Here is a 25,707-nt window from a genome sequence, read left to right as displayed (position 1 = left end):
ATCTGCCCATGTTGATAGCATCATGACTCACTGCATCATCTGCCAGCAATCTAAAAGCCAAGGGGGTGACATGTGGCGACCATTGGTAGTCCCTATGGTGGGTTGGTTTTCTTGTGGATTAAATAAAATTGTTTCCCCATGATTGGTTGTGCAACAACATATTTACATTTGACGTCCTGTTGTTTTCCTCTTTTGCCAAAATCATAAACAAGAATCAGAAGTAGGAGGGGAAATGGGTGAGATCTTTATCAGCATACCAAGAAGCTTCTCTTTTTTTATGTTTTCCTTCTTGCACCATATGTGCCTTTGTCCTCTTGAAAGTGTGGAGACACGGCATCAACTGAAATGGTTATTAGTGTTTGTGAAAGTCAGAACAAGTGTAGCTTGTCCTGATCACCCAGCCAATCTCCAGGTGACGTTAATATGGTAAGGTGAGTTTTTCTCACCAGTGTAAAGACATGTAAGGACAAAACTCGAAAATGTCTAGTTATGACAACTTGAGACAATGGTCTATGTGTAAATATTCCAGCCCCTGCAACTCTGCAAAAGTCATGCAAATACGGATCCATCCATCGATCCATGATCTATACCGTTTACCCTTTGATGTGTCATAGGGTACAGACCCTGGACAGGTGGCCAACATATAAAGACAAACAACCACTCACTCGAATTCTAACCTAAACTGACAATTTAATCCAAACCCAAATCTGCATGTTCATGGACTGAGGGAGGACGCCAGACCAACCCAGAGAAAACCCACCAAAGAGAACATGCAAACTCCACAAAGAAAGCTGGGATTTGAACCGTGAACCTTCCTGCTCTGAGGGGACAATTCTCACCACGTATGGATAATGGATGAACTTTTAGCTTAAAGAACGACATATGTAGAATGTATGTTTTTGCACTATAATCTTAAAGTATAGAGGAAAAAGGTTAGAACCACAAAAATGACAGTGACATCTTCACTCAGCATTGCCTTTATTTGCAGTAACACTGTGCTTATGCCTCAGAACACATTGTTGCTGATGTATTTTTCCTTAATGTCAGAGGCACAGAGACTCCCACTTGACCCAGTGCATTCATTTGAGAGCAAGGAGGGAGAACACAGGCCAGTGCTAATGCACTAAACGCAGAGAAAAGGGAGACGCTGAGCTAATGCATCAGGAAAAACCACATGAAGGCTGCTCATGGAAAGTGCACTTAGGTTGAATCCTTAAATGTCACATAATGTCAAGTACCACATGTCCCACCAACAGGTCATTCACATTAGAATACATAAGTATATGTATTTTATGATAGAAATGCAATCTGTTCCTCATGTCTGGGAAGTCTCAAGTCCTCTTTCATCAAATTACTGTGGAATATGTAGCCATCAAGGCTTTTGTTTTCAATCTGATGCACATGTAATTGAACAACATCCAGTAATTAGTCAGCATGTATGCAGAGTGAAATTATTATTGTCTCACAGATTCTACAGGTAAAAGTTTTCCAATTAAATTGTTTTCAATTAAGTCCCATTAAAACTTTTCGATGGTATTTTATAGTTTGGGTGTTTCATGCTCCAGAACAATGGGTGAAAGAAGGATAAATTATTTCTTATGAAATGATTCCAAGGGTGTGGAAACGTATATCGAGTGGGCAAATAATTTATATTTCAGTCAACAATGAACGAGCAAAACAACAATGTTATTAGCCAAATGCTTGCTTCTCAATATCAAGCCAAATGTTATGGTCATGGGAATATTATCTCTGCATACACATCTTTAATTTCCAAAGTAAACAGATGTCAAAATACATGTAATTAACATGTGCAAAATTATAATTCATGGGAAAACCTTTCCTCTTACTATGATATGAACAAAATGTTACAGCTGGTTTTCTAGTGTATGACAGTGGTGTAATTGGAAATGACAATGATAGTCCATCAGATCATTAGCTCTTAGTCCTCAAATCCAGGAAACTCCACGTCCATGTCATCACTTGACTGGAAAAGCTCCCACAGCTTCAGCACGGAGTTGTCAGGAGATTCGCTCGGCTTTTTGTGTTCAATGTTGGAGTCAACTTTTCGTCTTCTGCGTTTATAAGCTCTGACTTTTCTCTGTATTTTCCAGGCTGGAGAGACGTTTTGTGGAGGAAGCTGTCCCTCTGTGTTTTCTGATAAGTGGTTTTCAGTCATTTTGTGAGGAAATATGCTTCCATCCTGCACAGCTTCAAACGGTAACACATCCATGTTGGTATCAGACTGCTCTTGCTGATTTGTCACAACATTGAGGCTTTTTGAGGAATAATTCTGTGCATCAATGTTATGGGAGCATGAGGACATGCTGTTCTTGTCTATGTGAGATATTAGGTCCACTGAGTCGTCCTGAGGAACTCTGGAGGGACAAACTTCAAGGCGTTCACCTGCAGAGGAGACTGTGTCCCTCTTGGGTTGAGGAATGTGAGTTTGCGCAGCTTTGTGTGAGCAAGAAGTCAAAGAATTCTGTCTGCACACACGTTTAAGTGCGAGAGACTTGGCCTTGGATCTCTCTGAGTAAGTGCGACAGCTCCTCCAGTCACTCTCCCTGTGAGCCAGACGAGCAAAATCAGGAACTGATCTGATTTTTTGAGCGTGTCCTGAATAAGATTCCACTTCAACAGTCTGTTGCTGTTCCCCTTTAACAGTCTCTGCAGTAACAACATCTCCCCTGTGCCTTAGCTCAGTTTCCCCACAAGGTCCAGGAGCAACCAGGACAGAGGAAACACTGCACTTTGGTCTAATCGGAATCAACAGAAAAATAATCAAATTAAAACAGGGAAGATAAATATGTCGAAAACAAAACGTAAGACGCATGATATTTACAAATATTTTTGTGAAAATTTCTAGTTGATTGAAGTTTTACATTACCGTTTAACTTTAGTATTGATGTGGGTGAAGTTGCAGGGGAGTGTTGAAACCTGTCTGTCCACAACCAAGTACTCATCGCTTTTGGAGAAAGCCTTATGACGGACACTCTGTAGATGCTGCAAGAAAAATGAATCAGTAAAATTATTGATAACCACAGGTCTCTCTGGTGGAGGCTACTGAGCACAATTTCCTATACTGTAAAAGCAAAATAAAATGTTTAGGTAATAAAAAGGTATATTACTTACGAACACAGTATTATGCAGTTGGACTAAATCAGATGACAATCACTATGTTGACAAGATAAATCTTTATAGGTTCAGCTTGTTGTGTCCAACTTGAGAAATGGATACTACTGACAAGCTTAGTGTCTTTTTTGCAAGCTCGATTTGTTTGGACCAGTCTATTATTCATATGTTTAAAAAAGCCATTTAATGTCAGATGTTTAGAATGTTTTGTGTATGTTATCAAATCATATCAACATACATGTACTAATGGTAGTGTATATATGTTGCCCATGTTGACAGCATCATGACTCACTGCATCATCTGCCAACAATCTAAACGCCAAGGGGTTGAGATGTGGCGACCATTGGTAGTCCCTGTGGTGTGTTGGTTTTCTTGTGGATTAAATAAAATTGTTCCCCCATGATTGGTTGTGCAACAACATATTTACATTTGACTTCCTGTTGTTTTCCTCTTTTGCCAAAATCATAAACAAGAATCAGATGTGGGGGGGGGGGGGAAATGGGTGAGATCTTTATCAGCATACCAAGAAGCTTCTCTTTTTTTACGTTTTCCTTTTAATAAACATGATATTACTCTTATAAACGAGGAGACTTACCATTGTGAGGTTTTCGTATTTGACCATACAGCACTCGCAGTAGCCGCCTCGTTTCTTGTCCCTGTTCTTCTTTCGGCCGTGAGCTCTGTCCTCACTAGCTGAGGCTTTCGCTCCTCTGTTCCCAGACGACCCCAAAAGGATGAACAAATAAAATCGGACTACGGTGAAAATAGTTTTTTCATAAATTTTCAGACACACTTGACATACAAGAGACTGAGTGGCTCCAGCAGAAAAAACTCAAAAAATGTGGGGAAGCATGTTTAAACCCTTCTATCTTACAAATCTTCATCTTAAATATGGAAACAATGCTTTAGTGGTGAGTTTATTACTTGGTTAGTCAGTTATTCATTAAGTCAGTCAGTTGCTTAGTAGATCTAATGGATGTAAATGTAACTTTGGCTTCCACAAACCGCAGAATTAGGGATTCAGCTGAGGGACATCAACAAACAGCACAACTTTTAATGAGATAGATGTTATTATATAACATCACTGAAATTTAAATTTTGTATTGAGTTACTAATTTCAGAACTCACCAGGGAAAGGTTAAGATTAATATTTGGTTTTAAGTTGTAAGAATAAGGTTAGAAAATAAGCAGTGTTTTAAAAACGTCCTGGTCATGTTACATAATGTACTAATGTTACATCAACTAAGAGTAATGCAGAAAAACAAAGCGACAAACCTTTGTCCTTCCGGTTTGTTCCCAGGAGAATTCTTGTCCTGGATATTGAAGGGACTACAGGGAGGGACAGTCTTCAGGTTGAACTCAGGCATGTTGGACATTGTGAGGTAGATTGGACGGTAGTGTCTGAGATAGAAAAAAAGACTAATTTATAGATTCCACACATAAACAATCAAAGACAGTTGGTGGATGTCAGCTTCATTTAACCTCTTCCATTTTACCTGCTTGAATCCTCAACCTTGACAAAAGGTTTACCGATTCGTCCACCTGGAAAAAACCTCACATATGGTCCATTAAAATACGAGCAGGTGTTAACAGAGAACCAAGAACAAGTAACCTTTCTAGCTAGAAATAAGAATAAATAACTAAATACAACTGATGTTTAGTAATCGAAAATAAATTTACCTCTGCATTTCTGAAAGCCTTGCCTGGATGCTGACCCAGCTTTAACCTATCAAGAAAAACAGAGAAAAGCATTTTTTAAATTATCTATTAAACCATTCATGGTTTCACCAAGAATATGTGTAAAGTTTTAAACCCATAAACTTACAATTGTTCTGGCAGCAGAGGTCGCAGGACACTGGCTACCGAAAAGCTTTTTTCTCTTCTTAACATACGCCATTACATCTGCAGTATGAAATAAAATGGATAAAACTACAGTAAGTCAAAGCAAAATTTGCATCAGTCAATGCAAAGCACAAATAATACTTGATGTAATTAACAAAAACTGACATAACCTTGAGGACATACCATCTATGTAGAGGATTTTCACACCCCAATCGAGAGCATTTGACAGGATCTTGTTCATCTGTATCCTCTCCTAAACATAAAAAGTGTCTGTTAGCACAGAAAGGAAAAGTTTTTCATTTTCAATAAAAGTTCATTTTTTAACTCATTAGTGTTGACTTGACAAACCTGCTCTTTCACCACTCTCTCCACCAAAGATTTACCTCGACTTGTGACCAACTGCAAATCAATGACAGAAAAATGAAATGTATAATAATGAAAAAATATGACAGGGTAGATGGACCCAAATATATTTGAGTTTATCTTGGGTTAGGGTTAATTAAACAATGAGAACATGTTGCAACAATGAAAATAAACCCACTGTGTCTGTTTGACCCTGAGACCTGCTTTTCATGTTGTCCCCGTGGCTGCCAGGTCGGTGCGGGTTTGAGCGAGGGTGAGGTGAACTCGGTCCGGAGTCCGGGCTGGGGACAGGGGAGTCCTGCCTGAGGCACTGCACATATCGGGCCTCCCTCTTGTTGGATACCAGATATTTGATTTCCTTACTGAAGAACTTCTCAACAATCTGAGTGACAGATACAAGATAAACAATGTTTTTAGGGGAATTCTTTCAGACCATTTCAAACAACGGCTGGCATTGAATGTTTGAATCAGAGTCATCCTCTTGTTATTTTTTAATCAGATATTTTCTGAATTAAATAAAAATGTCAATGATTTTAGCTTGTGTGATCCAGGCAAAGTTTGTTCATCATTTGAAATGTTTGTTTAAAAAAACTTCCTGAACAGAACCATGGTGAACACCATGACTAATGTGTGTGCATGGAAGACTTGTTAACATGAACTAAAAGCAGTCTATACAATAAGTGTGACCAGCCTATTGTGGTTCTTCTAATCCCAAACTTGTGATCATTGTGTCAAATTGCTGCTATTGTTGTGAGGCTACAGGGGGTAGGGGGGTATTCCTATGACTCAAACACATCACATGACTCCTTGTCAGCGACTGTGTCTTCTTTGTCTTGTAATTTGTCATTTTCCTCTCTGTCCTCTCTCTCCCTATCCTCATTCTGTCAGCTTAAATTCAAGCACTTTATCGTTGTGGGGACTTTTTGGTTTCTCTCTATGATAATGTTAGGTTTACCTTTTTCTCTGTAAAGTATGTTGTCAGTTGGAACTGTACAAATAAAGTGAAGGTGACAGTTGACACAAGAGAATTTTAAACAATTAGGTCTCACCCCTCCCAGCTGTTTAATGTCCCTCTCCAGCGCCTCTGCTGTTCTGTTTGACGGCAGGTCCAGGTAAAACACTTTCCCGGCAAAAGGCTTGTTTCGAGCAGAAGAGGACACGAGTGACGGTGGCTTAGCTTGGCTCAGAGTTGTTGTTTCACCAGTGTCGACGCTCTTTCCTTAAAGACAACAATTAAAGAAACAGAAGAAAATCATCAGTTCAACAACTTGATCTCGTCTGAATACACACTATTACTCAGGTAAGTGATCAACAGAAGTGGAATCTAATGATTTGATCGGTCTACACATTCATAGCAGCACTTTCGGTCACTTAAAACTTGAAATTTGAAACTTGATTTCCTCAGTCCAAACATGTTAAGATTTAGTCCAAATACTATTTAACTTGTTCAACAAGTGCAGAGAATATTTAAGTGATGCACTTAATAGTCGTACTGTTATATTTCTGCTTCTGTTTGTAGCCACAACATCTATCACATGTCTTCTTCCTTCAGTTCTCAATAAGTTTTTTTAAAAGTCAAATTGGCCTGGCTTGATTTAAACTGAGGACATCTTGAATGAAACTGACATTGACAATAGATTTGAATCGGAGCAGATTAAGAATTTACAAATCCTAAAGACACTCACTACAATATACCAACAGCTGTCACTTGGATTTAACTCTTCACCCATGAAACACGAGGGGCCTCTGTAATAACAAGGATTACAAGAAGGGGATGAACAGTAACATCACCTCGACAGTTGGCTCCTCTGTGCCTCTGGATGCGTTTGGGCTTCATGTCACTCTCCTTCATTGAGACTCAAACGTCGCTCTTCTCCCTCGGTCTCGAGTCAACATGCCACGGAGGAGGAGACGCGTTGTTTTGCTACGCGTAGGTGTAAACAAAGAAATAGTTGTTTACAAGGAGGAGAGAAATAAAAACAAGCGTCTGAGAGGAACATGAATGTTTAGCTGTTAACGTCCATTGTAGAAAATAAGCACCGACTCACAGGAGGTTCACGGTGATTCCAGGACAGACAGGCAGCTTTGTTCTCGGTTACCTGCTTTCCTTACGTTGCGTTACTTCGCCGGCTAACGTAAAAATAATGTCCCCGGAGCCGCGTTAGCATGTGTGTTAGCACTGGGAAGCGCTAACCAGCTGTTTTCCACTTGTTTAAACAGCTGGAGGAAAGTTTCTCTGTCGGATAACCTCCATTTCCCGCTTTAAATCCAACTGAGGAGGAAGTGTGTGTTGCCAGGTTTGACACTTTCCGGCCACGTGAGCACCATGCCGAGCTGAGGCGACGCAGTTCCCTTTTTACACTACAACAATGGATTTTAACAAAAACACGGGAATCCGATTATTATTCTTCTGACAGGGAAATTTTCTTTGCTCGATAAAATCAACCACATCGTCCACATCTTTGAAAATCTGTGAAATCTCTACGTTTTACGGAAATACAGCACCTGGCAACGCTGAAATTAAGTAAACACCGCCAGTGTGTTAGAATGGGATGTTTCCACATCTTTCTTACATAAAGGATAAAACTCAATTAAATACGTTATAAAATATATCGATGAGTTGTTTCATTGGCAGATGTTTTTTGTTTTGAATGGGTGGGTGTTTTTATATCCATGCTCTTATTTAATGTAAAGAAAAAATCCACGAATGTGCTCCCACTAATTTAATATTACACAACAAATGTCATGTTTGTGCTTGTGTAAACTCCACTAGCTGCGGGGTTATAACACACGCACACACACGTGTGTTTGCTCTCATGGATCGCGTGAGACAGTACTAACCTCCATACTGTCAGGAAACGAGAAGACCACAGAGGAATGTACTTGTTCGTGGAAAACTTCGTGGATGCTTAGAACTTTCAGCAGGTAGGAATTCGGCTAGGCTAATTTTGGTTAACCTAAACTCAATGAGCACTGGGTAATAAGGGAACTGAATCATTACACACACGACACGTTTGTTTCACATTAAACTGATCTAACGTGGAGACGTGTTTGTGTTTCATGAAGACATCATGAGTGGTCAGAGTCCATCACCTGCACCCGGAAAGCACATTACCCCGGTCCAGCGGATGGTGGCGTCCTGCTCTGGAGCCATCCTCACGTCTCTGCTCGGTGAGATAACCTCTGTCACAAGCTGTCACTTATCTACCAAGGCCCACACTGTTCAGTTCACGCACTGCAACATCAAACTGCTCTGTAATGTTGTTTGGACTGGACTGTAAAGTGCTGTTGAATATTTGGACTTTCTGAATTTCTGTGACCAAATACTTGTTTATGTAACTCAATAGTTTTGAATGGCAACACAAAGTACAGACAAAAACGGTCGAATCGACACCTCTCTAAAACTGAACATTGTAACATGAGTTCATGCAGGTAGGGACAAGTGCATGACTCAACCAGTTTTAGCAATGTGTACGTAACAAACTTTTAAATGAATGAATATATGCATGTCCTGTTTGTTTAGAAGATCTGCGAAAGGCACAGTCATGTTTTTGTGCTGGTAAAGAAGCAGAGAGCCAGATCTATTTCAAAGACCTTCATTTGAATCAAAACAATAAAAATGACTTGAGCTATGATGATATGAAACTTTATTGATCCACACACCGGGGAAATTCAGTTGTTACAGCAGCAGGCAAGTCAGAATGAGGTACAAGAGAATGAAAAATAGAATAGAATAAAAAATAAAAAAAATGTAGTATGTACATTAGATACACCTTTAACTGTAGAAAAGGTGTACATAACTGTACTTAACGTTTTTACGACCATAATAGAAAGTCTCATATCAAGTTTTTGTGTTTTTCAGTCACACCATTGGACGTTGTGAAGATCCGACTTCAAGCACAGAAGAATCCCTTCCCCAAAGGTATAATGAACATTAGTATAACCTAAATACTAGTAGTTATGTTTCATATGCTCCCATTGGACAGTGAATATTATGTGTTTTTAATATTCAGGAAAATGCTTTGTCTACTGTAATGGACTGATGGACCACATCTGTGTGTGTGTGAACGGGAACTCCAAGGCCTGGTACAAAGCCCCCGGCCACTTCAGTGGCACACTGGTAAGAAATACTTCACCTACCTGTTGCTTGTAATTTTTCTCTGTTCCCTATTGTGTATATAATAAAAACCTCAAGTCAGAAGTTCCCTGTCACATTGGCTTTATTGAGTGATGCACAGGCTTGTTTATTATTATTTATTATCATAAACATGTGATTGCAGAACAGCTCATCTTCCTGCTCTGCCTCTTCTCTCTGTATCTCTGCAGGATGCCTTTGTTAAGATTGTACGCCATGAGGGAATCAAGTCATTGTGGAGTGGTCTGCCTCCCACCCTGTAAGTGTTCAGATCACTTTGTGTGTATTTTTTACCACGTTGCTTTTCAATCTGCCTGCTCTCGTCTAAAAGATGAGTTATAATGGTGCTTGCCTAGGAAGTGATTGTGGCAAACCACATACTTAAGATTTATGTCAAGTATTTTTTATAATGTAATTTTTTGTAAATTATGCTGTTCATTCATTTCATTTATCGTTCTTTTATAATGTCCATGGAAAACATGATTATTGTTAATTGTCCACACTGTCTCCAGTGTGATGGCCGTCCCAGCCACAGTCATCTACTTCACATGTTACGACCAGCTGTTGGCAGCTCTCAGGCTCAGGATGGGCGGCTACGCTGAGGAGGCTCCTCTCCTGGCAGGATCCATCGCAAGAGGTGAGGGAGCTCTGCTGCTGTCACATCACTGAAGACAAAAATGGATTCAAGATCACATTTTACAGAATGTCTACCTAAATTAAACAAAACGTTACCTTTTTAAAAGGCACCTGTTGGGTCGTTAGTCAATTAATCATTTATAACCTTTATTTATTCAGATAGTGTCCCTAATGATATTCACACACTGATTTCCAATGGTAACCACTCGAACTACAACTGATGTCAAAGCCACCATGTTGATAATTTCATGAAGTGATCCAATATATTATTTTATCAAATGATCTGATGTATTCATAATATGTTTTCTTTCATTGCTTTAACATTGGACAGGTTGCATGTTTTTTTTGTTTCATCTCTGTGTTGTCTTCCTCTCTTGTGTCAGTGGGTTCTGCGACAGTGATCAGCCCCCTGGAGCTGATGCGCACTAAGCTGCAGTCTGAGAAGCAGTCGTACGGGGAGCTGACTCGCTGCATCCGCTCGGCGGTGGCGACGGAGGGCTGGCTGTCTCTGTGGAGGGGTCTGGGACCCACACTGCTCCGGGATGTGCCCTTCTCGGCCATGTACTGGTACAACTACGAGAAGGGCAAGCGCTTTCTGTGTGAGCGGTACAACTCCAGAGAACCTACATTCACCATCACCTTCATATCTGGAGCAGTGTCTGGCGCTGTAAGTGCATCAGCAGACGGAACTTGACAGGAAACATCACAGACCATAAGTTAACTGCAATAGACCGTTTGGTTAATTCATATCTCTCCTTCTTTCAGATTGCGTCCATTGTAACGTTACCGTTTGATGTGGTCAAAACAAGAAGGCAGCTGGAGCTGGGAGAGCTACAAGCAAAGCATTGTAATTATGGCATTATTTCTTTATTGTCATTTTGATAAGTACATATATCTCAAGATTTGCAGATGCTCTGGGTCAATGGCCTTGTTCACATTTGCACCATTCATCCATCTGAACTGGAAAAACCTATGTAAGATATTTGAAACGTGTGGAGTGTAACTGATGAGGCAGAGCAGGAGTTGCTGTGTTGGGTTGATAGAGACAAAGGTTGATAACCACTGCTCCACATTATTGACGAATGTCTTTGTCTTCTCAGTGTCCAGTGGGGTCTCAGCCTCCACCTTCAATGTGATGAGCAGAATCGTGGCCCAGCACGGCTTCAGTGGACTGTTCGCAGGTAGACGCATGTCTGCTACTGTGTTATGTGAATAGTTACAATTTTTATTTGATGACATGTTTCACCTCTTCCCTGTTGTCTCTCCATCAGGTTTCCTCCCCAGGTTGATCAAAGTGGCCCCGGCCTGTGCCATCATGATCAGCACCTATGAGGTGGGAAAAGTATTTTTCCACAAACGCAACCAGGAGCGCACACTCGGGCTACAGACCAATGCCTGAAACTTCTCCTGGCACATCCAATAACTACTGCTCCTCTCTAGCTGGAAGGAGGATGCTAATCTTGCCAAATTTAAAAGAAGCAGAAATTTGAGTTCTGCATCACAAACCAAAACTTATTTCAAATATTTGTATTATAGTATTTATAATTTAATATTCCATGATTTTATATGCACTGATTAAGCTCCTGTGCACAACTGAAAATAAATATTTTCAAAATCACATGTGGTGAGATGCTGTGAACAGCCAGCAGATGGCAGTTTTGTTAATATTGTGTAATTTCCCAGGTTTGACATCACTGGCTGTGTCACTGGTTTCATGAGCATTTAGAAGACCTTACATTTTATTCCACTGTGTGTCAGTGTTCCCCTATCACCAAGAGACCATATCTGTGGTTTTGCACTTGAACTTCAAATCCTGTGAATGTGTTTGTAGAGGCCCACACTCTGTCACTTCCAGTATAAATAATAACTTTACTGTTTGAAAGGGTTATGGTTCAGTCTCTTTAGCACAGTCCCTGTGTCAGTAGAAACAACATTGTGATGAGAACAGCATTGTGTCTTTTAAATTCTTATGTTGTGGGAAATATTGAGGTTGTCTTGCAATAAATGCTGCAGATTGTGTTTTGTTTAAATCCAAACCAGAGGAAGGTGGATCAAACCATTGTTTTTCTTGTACTGTCCTAACACACGTTTTGTGTTATGTTCTTAAATCGTGGATTTAAATTTTTTAGATGCATTTTGTCCGTTTGTTTTTCTCCAGATTGTTCTTCTTTGTACAGTTCCTCTGATATACCTGCAGTTTTTAAATGGCCAATTTATAACACTGGCCGCACACTGTCTCTATACGGGCTGATATCTTAAGTTAAATTATGTTCAGCAAATGCCTTTGAATTTGATTAAATCACCTTTAAATTATACAAAAAAAACCCTGATGAAGATAGTAGGCCGAAACATTTCACTCTAACTTGATATCCTGTAATATCCATTATCCTGCGAGTGTTGCTGGAGCGTTAACCGCTTTACACTTTTCTTTCCTGGTCCATGCGTCAGGAAGTGGGCGACTTTGTTCCAGAAACATCAACTCTGCTTCCAAAATACGTGTTTGTGTCAGAGAGTAAAGAAAGTCTCAAATGTTCAAACTACACAGCGAAGTTCTTCTGAAATTCTTCTCATTCATTAACCTTTTTTTCCTCTATCATCACATCTGTTCATTGTGAAAAAGAAACTCAAATATAATTCAATGTTTCAGCAAGTGGAGTTTATTCAAAATGATAAAAAAGGCAAAGAAATCTAATGAAACATATTCTGGATGTGCAAATGACTGCTGCAACGAGGTCAAGGCAAAGCGATGAGCTCAGTGTTGAGGTACTCGGCTATTGTCCCCAATGATACATTACTATTGTTATAGTTTTATTCTGATATTCTGTAAATACACATTTCTCTATCATAATATCTCTTGAAAAGATTCAAATAACTGAGTCCTAACACATTGTCCTAATTTAAGTTGGTATGATCTGTCTGTGGTAACTAGCCATGAAAGTAAACTGCATTTCGACAAGTAAAAGAAAATAATGACTCCAGTACAAAGCTAAACTCAGAGCGGATTGGGGGGGAGGTATTAAACAGAGTGCTCATGATCTGAGAACAAACAATGTGATACTGCATTATGCACGTCTGACAATAAGAAGAAGAATGGCACATGAACATTTACACCTGAGAACGAAACGCGAGACATTATGCAAAACGTAACATGACACGGGGGGGCCTTCATCTTGAGTAGATTAAATCATGACTGGTTTTCAGTGGCAGCAGTAGAGGTCAGTAAAGGACCATTCAGTTGCAGGACAGAACCCAGCGAGAAACCAAATCAAACACTGACCCTCTGTTTCCTAAAGTCTGATCTGATGGAGTCAGTATTATCAACATGCAGTGAAACCTTCTAACAGAGGAGGGAGGACACACTCCATCATCATGGTCACCTCTACGCTCTATGAGGGACATGGAAACTCATACACAAAACTGTTTATTATTCCAATATGTTTCCAAGAAAGAAAAACAGATGATGCTCCACAGATAAAAACACCTAGAAAGCAAAAACCTAAACACAATCGAAGGATCACATGAAGCTCACCAGATCCCCTGTCTGCACTGAGGGGGACTAGGTGAGCAGTGTTTGGACCCAGAGGTGTATCTGTGACTCAGTCTGACCGAGCTTCTCTTAGTTTTATATTTACAAACATGCTACAGCAGATCCTCCGCTGTTCAACCTGACGTCCATCTGTTAAAGCTCCAAGCTCCGCACACGAAGCAAGGACTCGTACAAACAGAAAATCAGTTTTCACCTACATTGACAAAGTTCCAGCATCATCTGTCCCACAGTTTTTTCCCCCCATTCCCTATGAAGGAGTGAACCCCGGGCTGCTGATCTCCGTTGCAGGACTGGCCAAGCACTCGCTGGACCTCAGGCTGGCCAGAGACTTGTAGCTGGCCACGGAGGTGAGGGAGCCGCACAGGCCTCTGAGAGAAGGAGTCTCCTCTTTATCTGAACGAGACAGTACATGTGGTTACTACTCACACCAGAGCGGAGGCCACTTCTTCAGCGGCCGAAGCAGACTTGTTTCAGGAGGGGACGTACTCTGGTGCCGCCACTGTGTCCCGGACAGCCTCGCCTCCAGACTCAGCGTGTGTGACGGTTCAAGGGAAGACTGAGAGAGGCTCATGTCCGCAGAGAGCTGCTCCAGACTCTGGAAGTTCTTCCTGAGAACAGGAGATCAATAAAGTTTAGGCAGATAACGTCTGACGACAAGAACAGAAAGGCTATAAGACATTTTTAATCTTCTTTGAACTGCAATAACTCCACCAAACTAGCACCGTGACATATTTGCATATTTGCACCATTGCACAAATTGCACTATTGTTGTTTTATTTTCTCTTCAGCTGTTTATATATATATTTAGATATATATACTTTATTTTCTATTTAAAATTTTGATATTCTATTTTATACTATTTATTTTTTATTTTATAGGTTATAATTAATTGAGCATTGCTAGAAGAGAGCCTGTGACTCAAGCATTTCACTGCCAGCCACTGCTTAATGTTATTGTTGTAGCATTTTTATAATAACAGAGACATTTGATAAGCAAAATATCAAACATCTGCAGGGCCCAGTTTCATTTTAACACCGAGTGATTATCATCAGACTTGGCGATGTGAACTGGTCTACGTACTCCTCCCACTGTCCAGTCCTCTTCCTGTACAGCAGCGTGTCCAATGCAACAGCGTTGGCGTCCAAGGCGTCAGGAGACGGCCACTGATTGGTCAGATGGGCTGTCAGCTCCTGTCTGGACCGCAAATCATTGTTCTTCAGCACTGTCCTGAAAACGAGAAGTCAGTGGCTGTGGATTTTCAAACGATTCTCCGTCGAATTCATATTGAAAACACATCAGGACATTTATTGATTATATAAACATACATAAAATATAAGCTTCACAACTGGAGTCAGCCGGCAGCTGGTGGCTGATGGGACGACACAATGACGGTGATGATGAAGATGATGATGATGCAGCTTTTGCTTCTTGGCTAAAAGCAGCACTGAGTGTGACTGATTCAACACAAATAACAAACCCCCTGCGACCTCAGGGCGTCTCGCTGTGTCCTGAATGTCACTCACAGCTGGAGCCACCGCCAAATCCCCTTCACCTTTGCACCAGCGACCTGACATGCTGCTCGCTGACAACACACACACACACACATAGGGAATGAACTCACAGTTGGTCCTGCAGTTCCAGTACGATGAACTCCAGCTGCTCCTTCTCCAGTGTGTGTGAGAGGTGTGTGTCTGCCAGGTTCTGCTCAAGAGCTTTGTTATGAGACACGGCCTCCGACAGCTGGGCTTCCCGTAGACGGACCAGCTCTTCCAGGTAAGCCTGAGGCAAACAAACAAACGCACACACACACTCCATTACTATCTGTTGGTTTAATGCCATGAAGACGCTGCTGCATGAATACAAGGAATATCATGAAGCTGAATGTGTGTTTGCTCTTCATGGCACTTGCCATACATTTAATTATTCAAGCCTCTTATAGTCGTGGAGGAATCAAGGAATACGTCTCACCAGCGTTTTTTATTATCATGCAATTTATTTATCGAGAAAAGAAAGTTTAAAACAATCGGACGCTACCTTCTGTTCCAGCGCCACGCGATACTTCTGCTCGAAGCGTTTGCACTTGCTGACCAAGTTGCTCTGCTCGGTGAAGATGGAGGCAGCCGTGGCTGCTTTGTCGGGGGTGCTGCTCTCGCTGCCACTGCTCCCCAGTGTCCTCATCTCCTCCTCGTCACTGCTGATGCTGTCTGCGCTGCACAGGGAACCACAGTGTGGCCTCACATTAGCACAGAGGTAATGCAGCAGGGAGAGGCAAGCAGCAGCCGGGGGGGATATATCTTGACAACATCATTACAAATACACGCCCTGAGGAAAGTTTCATCTTTACAACCTTTTCGCAGATCTGCACACACAGAGTTCACATAAGAGATAAATAATACAAGTAAATCATATTATTTATTCAATCTGAACAGATTTGTCTTAATAACAGTCCTTTCATTCGCTTACATCTCCCGTATCTTTATGGAATAACATAAAATACTATATTCATGTTTACAAGTATAATTTTGCCAAATTAGGAGTAAGATTATCTTCTGAAACTCTAAATGCTCAGATACTATGATGTTTGCCCTAAGATACAACAATAAAATTAGAAAATTGTTTAATTAAAGAAACAGATCAAACAATACAAATTTACACAAACACACGCATTGAAAATAGAACCTACAAAAGACTGTTTGAATACAAATACAGTAGACGTGATCTGACAAACCTCTGAGTGAACTTCAGGTAAGGCGTGTAGTCGATCACGGCTGGGCAGCTGCTGTCCAGACCCTCCCCTTTCAGACAGAAGCTAAAAAGGGACGACAAGAACGAGTGTCGGCATGAGATTATAAAATGACTTTGGAAAGTTTAAGTAAGTTCACTACTTGTAATTAATTGTCATTACTTTTGGAGATCTGTTTCCATTTTTCATTAAAATGCCTTTTCAAGTAAAAAAACGTTCTACCTCTTTGAGTTCATGTTGTAAAATAATAAAACTTTACCCCTAATTTCCAATCTTCTATGTCATTTCATATAAGTAGTTTATGTCTAGCGCAGCCCCCCCCCCACCCTGCAGTAAATATGAATGATTCTATTTGATGAGGATGAAATATTTGTTGTAGAGAGAAAAGTCTTGATACAACTCTCTGGTCTTTGTAGCATTCAGCAAATATCCCCATTGAGTGTATTAAATTCATCATTGAGGATTCAAGGGTCCTCTTTGCTAATGCAGTTCCCTTGAGTTGGGTATGTGAGTAATAATTTTAAAGCTTTCCCCTCAAGCTGCATCACATAATTCTGCAAAGTCTGCAACTGATCCACCTGCAGTGTAAGCAGCCGCTCTCTGGCCTCTCAGTCCCTCGAGCGGTTGCTCTACATTGCAGCCAAAACAAAAAAAAGTTGACCGCCAGCCAGATTCACTCTGATTTACTTGGGTCACTTCCTGAAATGCTGAGACAACAATCCACAACAAAGGAAAATCATCATGTGGCTTCAGGGAGAGTCCGGAAAACTCTGGAAATACTGTATATTCAAAATAATAAGCCGAACTAGATACGAAACTAGAAAACTGATACCTCCGCCAAGAATGAGTGGCCAAGATATAATATCATATTGACATCAGACAAAAGGTATATACCATGTGCACCGAAATGTTCTGTAAACGATTTGCATTAAATGCAGGCATAAAATAAATATTTGTTATGTTACAGCAACTGAAAATAGATCTTCCCCCAAAGGATATTTATCTAAATTCACAAAATTCTGATCATTTTCCGCATTTACTCCAAATTTGACCTGTTCATAGATATTTCTTTTAAAGAAAGAGAAAAAAAGTCTTGGATCCGCCCCCTGATCAACAGCAACATTTAATGGGTTCTTACCCAAACCACATCCTTCCACTAAGTTAAGTGGTAATCTGTCCAGTAGTTTGTGACATCCTGCTAAATAAGAGACAAACTAATGCTGATAAAAAGGTCACCACCTTAGCAGAGCCTGCATTAGCCAAGAGGGACAATGGTTCAACCTATCCAAACTATTACCAACCAAATCTGTCTAAACTAAACGCCACAAAAGCAGAAGAGTGGCCTCGGACATCTCACAGACGTATTATGCATTGAAACTGAATTTTCATTCAATGTTTTTTTTCCTGTAAATTATTTAGTATTGAAGCGATGATGCGTTTCTATTTCAGTCGAGTGCAGCAGCAAGTGGAGCATTGCACCTCTATGAGGAGGAGAACCTTTTGGATCCACCCTGAAAACCGGCAAAGGGACCATTCCTTTATTATTTATTTAATCCACATAAAGCCAGTGGGACACTTTGAGTGAGAAGCAACAGGACGTGATAAGTACCTGAAGTCGATGGTGTTGAGTCCAATGAGCGTGTCTGCCAGAAGCCCCGCCTCCTCTCCCAGCATGATGGCACCGTCCTCATAACACCTCCTACAGTCAACACAGTGGAGGCATGAAAACAGCTCCTCACACTCAAGTCAACTGACTGAAAATTAAAAGGTGAATGATGTGAGAGATCTTTCACAGATACGCTCTGATGATCGTGTGGGATTGGGCAGGGGGGGGGGGGGATTTTGTGTGTGTGTTGGTCTGTGTGTGTGTGTGCGGGATGTTTGTGTGTTTGTGTGTACCTGGTGGTTTTGAAGTCCCTCAGTGCAGATGAGATGTATTCTGACAGGCGTTTCTCCATCAGCACCACTCTGATCCACGCACGGCCCTGCAGAGACAGGAAGAAAACACGCAACTCAGTCGCACATCAAACCTGGTAGAAGCTTATATCATCAGCCTGTAACACAAGACACCAGATTAGAAGTCTACACAGAATTATATGTTTACGTCTAATCTCTACACAATATCTTTTGCCCAATCTATGGCAAACAGTCACTGAGATATTTCAGTGTGAACGTCGGACAGCTCAACACCGAATCAAAGTCTACATTTGTACAAATATATATGTATACATCTCAATAGGAAGTCTGTTATGCATAGGGTTGGTAAATTGTTATTTTGTTTGTTGAAATCATTGTCAGGTCTCGATAGCCATCAAGAAATAAAGTAATCTGGAAGAAGGCGGTGTCTGTGGCCCTATCAACACGACCAATCATTCAGACCAAATTAAACCATTGGTCAGTGCACACCGCCTGCGAGCACCCTGCCCGTTCTCTCACTGTGCCGACGGCAGTCTTCACACGGCGGTGAGGCGGACACGATAGTCAGTGAAACGGCACATTTAGTTTCTTATTAAGTTGTTTTTGTTGACTGAGTTACCTTTGTCCTTGTTCTAAGAGGTAAATCCAAAGTAAGCTGAACACACAGATGCCTGCATCTCGTGTGTGCAGTAAATCAGGAGGCACTGAGCCCCAAAGCAGAGGATGCAGTGTATATCAGAAATAAAATAAAAAGGCAAAATTTGTCAATTGTCCTGAAAAAAAGTCATGTTTTTGTTTACTGCGACGTTGGGTGATTAACACTGCTTCAACCAAATCCCCGGTGATATTTCATCTTCACCTTAGCTCTTGATGAACGCACATTCTCCATGCTCTCAATGCTTCGGATGCAGTTATGAGGGACTTTGCTGCAGGCTGCTTTTATGTAATCCCAGAAACTGCGAGGACTCTCGTAGCCAAACCACGTCGTCTGACCTGAGAGGAGGAGGAGGGACAGAGAAAAAGACTTGAATCTGAATTCATACAAAACAACTTTCCAGCAAGTAAAATCGTTAAAGACACATGAATGAAATTGTCTTAGGACATGCTGTTACTTGTCTTAATGGCTGTTACAGGTGTGAACATTTTCAAACACAAACTAGAAATTGGTTGAGTACTTTTTGTGTGTTATCTGATAACTAAGAAACGAAACACAGATGTAAACATTACTTCATTGGCTGAGGTGACAACAGCTTCAACTAATCTCAATAAATGGAAATGAGGTGCTGATCATTACATAAATCTCTGACTTGGAGCAAAACTGTGCATATCTGTCGCCCACATGCAACCACAACATCTCCTGCTCATTTCCTTCTTATCACATCATCTCTCTCTCTCTATCTCGCCCCCCCATTTGCACTCACTCTCCTATCAAACAGAGACTAATGAAATTGTGCTTTATTTTCGTCCGTACTTTTAGTTTTGGACAGTTTTATGGCCCAATTACCTGCTTTCTGGGTGATTTGATGTTTTTATGAAACTACATGTGGATGAGGAGTAGGGTTTGTTTGTTTTCTTTACCTTTGAGCCGATGATTAAGGATGTGCTCCAGGATGGACACGAAGTTAATGAATTCCGGAGATGAGTCATCTATTGTCTCAAAACAGGAGCGGTCGAGCAGGGTCTTCACTGAGAACCTGGACACAAGAGGCAATGAACACACTGGGGTTAAAATCAGTTTTTCGACCTGTGGTTTATTAGGGAAATACACCAATTTTAAATTTAGAATATGAACATATAGTAAAAAGGCGGTCACCGGGAAGAAAGAGCATCCTGTGCAAATTAGGGAGATGTGTTCGGAAATTAATATCTAGGGTGAAAGAAACTTTACAGAAACAATTTTTTAAAATTTTGCATCTGTCTTTTTTGAAAACCCTTTCTTCATTGAAGTGTATTATGAATCCCTGGAGTGTCCCTTTAAATGTGTGGCAGATTGATCACCATCTTTCTACAAAGAAATCTCATGTCAACCATGATAAACTACCTTCTTTGTTGCTGTCTGATCCCACACAACTATGTCAAAGACAACAAACACAACAAACTAGAGAGATCCTCTCAATCAACATCAAATAAACACCTTACGTTGATTTTCTTTCTGATCACAACACAGAGAAAACAAACACACCTATTACGTATGAAACCAGACTTAATGTGCAGCCCACTGACCAACTCTTTCTAATCTGGTGGCCACTAATTAAGCAGGAAGAGAGTTAATGGACGGGGCTGCAATTTGTGTGTGTGTGTGTGTGTGTGTGTGTGTGTGTGTGTGTGCTGCAAATTGTGTGTGCAGCCCTTAAAGTCGACTTAATAATCAGACTCCATATCTCACGCTGCTTCTCCATCTTGTTGCTTAGCAGCAGAGTGACCATAGTGTGTGTGTGTGTATGTGTGTGTGTGTGTGTGTGTGCGCGTGTGGGTGTGGGTGTGGGTGTGTGTGTGTTTCCTACCTCTGAACGATGGTAATAACTAAATTTAATTTAAACTAATGTAATTTTCTACGTATTGTATTTTACCAATTGTAAATTCGTTTTTTTTTTTAACACTCACATTGTTTTCACTAAAGAGATCCGTTCAGAGTCGGATATTTAAAAGAACTTCAGTATTAAGTCAAATCCTCTTCAGTAAAACAGACGTGTTTAGGTCACGTTTACAATATCCACGTTCAAGAAGTTGAAGTCGTGACCAGCCTGTTGCTAGGCAGCTGACGACAATGATTGTTCCCTTTTCCAAAAAAATGTGTTTTCTGGATTTCACGTCGCGAGTGAGTGAAGTAACGACCTTTCTTTAGATTTGTAATATGGCAAAACCTGATCTGAAAGAAAACAGAACCGATGGCGGGTTGTTCTCACAAACACAGCGAAGATGACGCCACTCTGAGGCATCATTACTTCATCTGATTTGATTTATTGTCAGAGTTGTTCTTTACACCGGGGACTTTGACATGTCACAGCATGAACAGCACGGGTGTCAAATAATCAAATCAATGAAGAATAAATTCCATTTTCTGGAACCCTCTAATGGAGCAGAGGCAGAGTTCAGGCTGTCACTCACACTTGAGCTTTTTACTGCTACGTCCAGTCAAAACGGCTGATGCTGTGTGGGTGTGTGCAGGCAGCTCTCACTTGATATCAGCCAGAGACGTTTCTTCCAAAAAAACTGAACTTGGATAGAAATCCTCACAAATCCTCTCAGAGAGCCTCACGTCATGCTTCTGTCTGAATCTGTATGTTTCCTGTCCTAATGGAGCCTCCCCACCACATTCAAAATCACAAACACAACAAAGAAGGAACTGTTTTCCAAGACAACAGAGATCAGAGCATCAGTTGATCGGATTCTCCTGTCAAATCTATGCTTATATACTGTACTCCTACCTTAAGTCATACTTTTATATATACCGTGTAGATAAAGCTGGACAACTTCTCCATTGCCTCCCACTACCCAGAAACGAAGCCAAAAAACCAGGTGCAAACGCTGCCATCTTGAACCATCATGTCGTCCAAAGTAAAGTGAAGCCACAGCCTTTAGATCGCCACCTGGTGACGAGCTGCAGTAATGCTCATAAATCCCTCCTCCTCCACTCTAGTGGGTGGAACAGGGACCAAACTTAAAAGTCAAAGCACAGGTCAAATACTTTTTTTCGGGAAAGACGTTTTTTGTCATTGTTCGTGTTTGTCGATGGGATCTTGCTACCGTGGCTCCATGCCCTGATTACACTGTGGCTCCATATATCAGTGATGTTAGTGTTCGTGTCCAGGATATTTTGGATTAATTTCCTGATGGCGGGAGGAAGAGGAGAGGTGGCGTCCATCTTTATGTAAAAAAAAATGTATATCTGAATTTGCCTTAAGGAGTCTTACAATCTGTACTTCGCACAACCCCCTCTGTCCTTAGACCCTCGATTCAGATATGGAGCTGTACCACAAAGTACAAACTTTTTACTCAGAAAACAGTGGAAGAAACCTCAAGTGGAAGCTGCAGAGAGTGTGACAGACATCACAAGGACTTCCAGAGTCTAATTAAATTCACCTTCCCCTCCGCTTCAAGTGACGTAAACGGAGGAAGATCGACCACGCACATGTCACACATGTCCGGATGCCTGAGAAGGAGGTTTTCTGATCTGTTACCATTAGTTAATGCAAATAAGATCAAAAAGAAACAGGCCTCTGTCTCTTCCCTTTTTCTCTGACCCTTTCTGTTCATCAGTTTTAAATGCATCACAAAGGCCGTCAGTCGATAACTGACATCAGCACTGACAGAGCCACAAATCGATACTCAGAACAGAGGGGGTTTCACTGCAGTCACGCAGGTGACATGTGTGTGGCCACTTTATCTATCTATCTCTAGAATTTTAGATTTTCAACTGAAGACTAAATTTAATGCTGCATTTGCATGAATGTGTGTCAACATTATGCATTTAAAGTTGCAAGTAAGAAGATAAAACTGTCTGTCTCTCGATCTACCAATCAATACATTGAGAAAAACTTGCCTCATGTCCTCAATATTATAATTAGTCATGTTTTTTTTTTTTTTAATCTCATACTGTTTTACTGCTTTTTCCCTGTCGAATTTTAGCTCCACATGCTTATTATTTCAAATTTTTGTTTAGTTTAGCTTTATGATAAATGCTTTCGTGCAAAGCACTTTGTCTTGCATTTGACATAAGAATGGAGCTACATAAATAAAGATCATTATGATTATTACTTCTACTTTTATTTTTCAACACATCTCTTAACTATTGAAATAATAACAAAAAAGTATCAATTCTACGTCTATTTAAGTTGTAGGTTATTCTTAGGGATGTGTTAAAAAGACAAAAACAGGCCAACAACTGCACAGTATCACCAATAGAAAATGTCAACTATATACATGTAAAGACACAAAAACATAACATTTCACATTTTTGGATCTCAGCCTTTGGATCTTAGTGTGTGTAGAATCCAGGCCCTGCTCCTCCTGAAGGGACGTGATTACATGAAGGTTGAATGGAGGCTGCTGCTGCTGGTGGTGGGGATGGTGGTGGTGGATGAATGAATGAAAGAGTATATGAATGTAATGGGGGGGGGGGGGGGGGGGGGATTACCTCAGATCATCTGCATATTAAATCATGTCTTAATCTAACTCATCCAGCTGTGACGTCCCTCTCTCTGCCTATGTTAATCCGTTTTAAATTAAGAATGAGTCGCCATGCGTGTGATGCAATGGAGGATGAATCGAAGGCGTCAGAGATGAAAGCCCATCCTGCTCAGTGTGAGGGTCTCCCACCTGCACACGGTCAGCAGGTTCCTCCTCTCCACCGCTGCGCTCCTGCCCGCTCCCCGCCTGCGGATGAGGTGCAGCCCCACGCCGAGCGACGCCATGCCCGGCCCGTGTGCGCGGCCGGAGGCGGTGCCGCAGTCTCTCCGCTGCCTGTGCGCTGTGCACCGGGGCAGGACCGGCAGCTGTGTCTGTCGGTTCCCGGGAGGAGGACACGTTTCTCCGCTGGAGGAGGATCACAAACACCAGTCGAGTCACACACAAGGAGTCAGTGTCCACCGACACCACACTTCCTGGAGGAACTTTCAAAATAAAAGCTTGACTACCATAATAGTGTTTAGACCAATGGCACATATAAGGGGGGACATTATTATAAAATTATCTTACTTATGTCTCCACTAGTGTGTTTCATCTAAATTGTATGAGTGGGTCCTCTCTACGGAAGCAGACATGTTTGGAAGGGGAGAGGGAGGTGAAGGGTATTCAGCTGTAACATGCAACTTCCCCCCTAGATGTCACTAAATTCTACACACTGAACCTTTAAAGATGTACTAAAAACTTAATGAAATCTTAACTGGATTTATAAGACAATCAAAGTTAGACAATAAAACTCTTACATTTACTCTTTTAATGTATAACAACGAGGCGTTCTTCATTAAAGTGATTATGAAGTGATTCGTAAGGGGGCATGGAAGAAGTTCAAAATGCTTGTCAAAAATATTTTTCAATGTGTGTGTTCCCTTTCAGGAGATGTTTCTCATGCTATATGTCTATTCACACATTTATGTCGACAATTTTTTTTTTTACAAAAACTAACAGAATAAAGAACTTTATTTCTTAATAAAATAAAAATGATATGAGAATTTGTCCATTCCCATAAATTTTGATAATTTCATTCAAACTCTGTCATACGTGCCTATACCTGGCCTCTTTTATTTTGAAACTAATTTCATCCAACCGGAAGTTAGGCTGCAGATACAAATGACAGCAACGGGTCCTGATGGAGGAGTGACTGGACTTTTATTCTGACATCAGTGTGAGCAGTTAAGTATAGGCGCAGGTAGCTGCCTCTCATCTGCACACAGGAGAAACATGTGCAGGTTTTAGTTAAACAATTTTTTTTAAACAATCATAGACTTTCATAGACTTTAGGTATAAGCCTGTGCTGGTTTACAGAGAGACTGAGCAGTGAGGCAGAATAACTGTGATCAAATTAAAGAGAAGACGTTAGGCATTTATTTGAAATTGCTGCCTCCTGCTGTTCATAATCAGTAACTGCAATATATAATTAAGGTTCCATCAGAAAATAAGACATTAACCTTATAAAACAGTGTCATAAATCTTCAGACATTTAATTTGTGGCTCCGCAAATGCTGTAAGATGCCTATTCAACACTGCTGAGTTTTGACTGTGCATGAGGTGTCATGATTCTGGTCTTGTCAGAAACTTTTGTGGACGTGATGTTCTTTGTTGGGTTTGTGTTTCTGTTGTTTGGACCAAAGGTGGATTTTTGATTCATGGCCTGTGGGTCGGGCTTTTTCTTAACCAGGTGCCATAAAAGAGCCACAATTTACACAGAGGGGCCATAACCGTGCACCATTCCGGATTCAGTAAGGTGCACACATACGTTTTTCCTTCTTCACTGTTAGCTTTATAGCTTTGAGGAAAAGCCATTTATTGTTATTATTGTTAGTAGTTGTTAGTAGACAGGCTCCCCTCTCGCCCCTCGCCTGGATCTGCTCCTTACTTTGACCTTGTTGTTTCCATTGGTTTTGGGATTGTGTCTCAACCAGGCACGTGCACAGATATACCCCTAGTGGTGCTCAAGCACTGGCCCTTTTGCCCTGGATGAGAAAAGTGCCCTTCTGCTGGAGCCCAATTTTTTCTTCATTCATCAATGTTTAAGAATAAAAATTACTTTCTCTGTCATCAATTGATGATTGCTGGTTGTACATCAAATTGTCCTTGAAGGATATTAAAGATTTTCGTTTTATGGACAACTTTGGTTAGTCACAAGCTGCACAAACCAAGCTAGAGCAGCAGAGGAACCCAGCAGCCAGCAGGGGGCAGCCTCAGGACATC

The 25,707-nt window shown here is 40.9% G+C and overlaps 3 protein-coding genes across 5 annotated transcripts; 1 reads left to right on the top strand and 2 right to left on the bottom strand.

Moving 5' to 3' along the window:
* Nucleotides 1-961: 961 nt before the first annotated feature.
* Nucleotides 962-7,637, bottom strand: dbf4 (DBF4-CDC7 kinase regulatory subunit). Of its 2 annotated transcripts, none has more exons than XM_062399728.1 (13): nt 7,386-7,637; nt 7,129-7,261; nt 6,387-6,556; nt 5,516-5,719; nt 5,323-5,373; nt 5,158-5,227; nt 4,958-5,034; nt 4,813-4,858; nt 4,629-4,674; nt 4,408-4,533; nt 3,728-3,842; nt 2,888-3,003; nt 962-2,756 (listed from the first exon to the last, which is right to left on the bottom strand). In XM_062399728.1, the coding sequence occupies exons 2-13, from the start codon at nt 7,187-7,189 to the stop codon at nt 1,940-1,942; spliced, it is 1,899 nt and encodes a 632-aa protein (XP_062255712.1). In that variant the 5' UTR covers nt 7,190-7,261; nt 7,386-7,637; the 3' UTR covers nt 962-1,939. The 2 variants fall into 2 exon arrangements, with proteins under 2 accessions (XP_062255712.1, XP_062255713.1); XM_062399729.1 differs by having other exon boundaries at nt 7,437-7,637.
* Nucleotides 7,638-8,081: 444 nt separating this feature from the next.
* Nucleotides 8,082-12,247, top strand: slc25a40 (solute carrier family 25 member 40). Its single transcript, XM_062399553.1, has 10 exons — nt 8,082-8,262; nt 8,404-8,508; nt 9,200-9,259; nt 9,351-9,457; nt 9,664-9,731; nt 9,985-10,109; nt 10,492-10,775; nt 10,874-10,955; nt 11,209-11,289; nt 11,380-12,247. The coding sequence occupies exons 2-10, from the start codon at nt 8,409-8,411 to the stop codon at nt 11,505-11,507; spliced, it is 1,035 nt and encodes a 344-aa protein (XP_062255537.1). The 5' UTR covers nt 8,082-8,262; nt 8,404-8,408; the 3' UTR covers nt 11,508-12,247.
* A 495-nt stretch (nt 12,248-12,742) lies between these two features.
* On the bottom strand, nt 12,743-23,844 carry rundc3b (RUN domain containing 3b). 2 transcript variants are annotated; one of them, XM_062399551.1, is made up of 11 exons: nt 23,635-23,844; nt 19,894-20,009; nt 19,175-19,308; nt 18,298-18,383; nt 18,008-18,097; nt 16,384-16,464; nt 15,690-15,864; nt 15,277-15,434; nt 14,736-14,882; nt 14,142-14,263; nt 12,743-14,048 (listed from the first exon to the last, which is right to left on the bottom strand). In XM_062399551.1, exons 1-11 carry the CDS (start codon nt 23,727-23,729, stop codon nt 13,903-13,905), a joined length of 1,350 nt encoding a protein of 449 aa, XP_062255535.1. In that variant the 5' UTR covers nt 23,730-23,844; the 3' UTR covers nt 12,743-13,902. The 2 variants fall into 2 exon arrangements, with proteins under 2 accessions (XP_062255535.1, XP_062255536.1); XM_062399552.1 differs by having other exon boundaries at nt 14,736-14,849.
* Between the last annotated feature and the right edge of the window lie 1,863 nt (nt 23,845-25,707).

Source organism: Platichthys flesus, chromosome 11 (genome assembly GCF_949316205.1).
Source record: "Platichthys flesus chromosome 11, fPlaFle2.1, whole genome shotgun sequence".
In the NCBI taxonomy this organism is placed as follows: domain Eukaryota; kingdom Metazoa; phylum Chordata; class Actinopteri; order Pleuronectiformes; family Pleuronectidae; genus Platichthys; species Platichthys flesus.
Note: the sequence above shows the minus strand (reverse complement) of the source record. Positions and strands in the feature narration are given on the sequence as shown.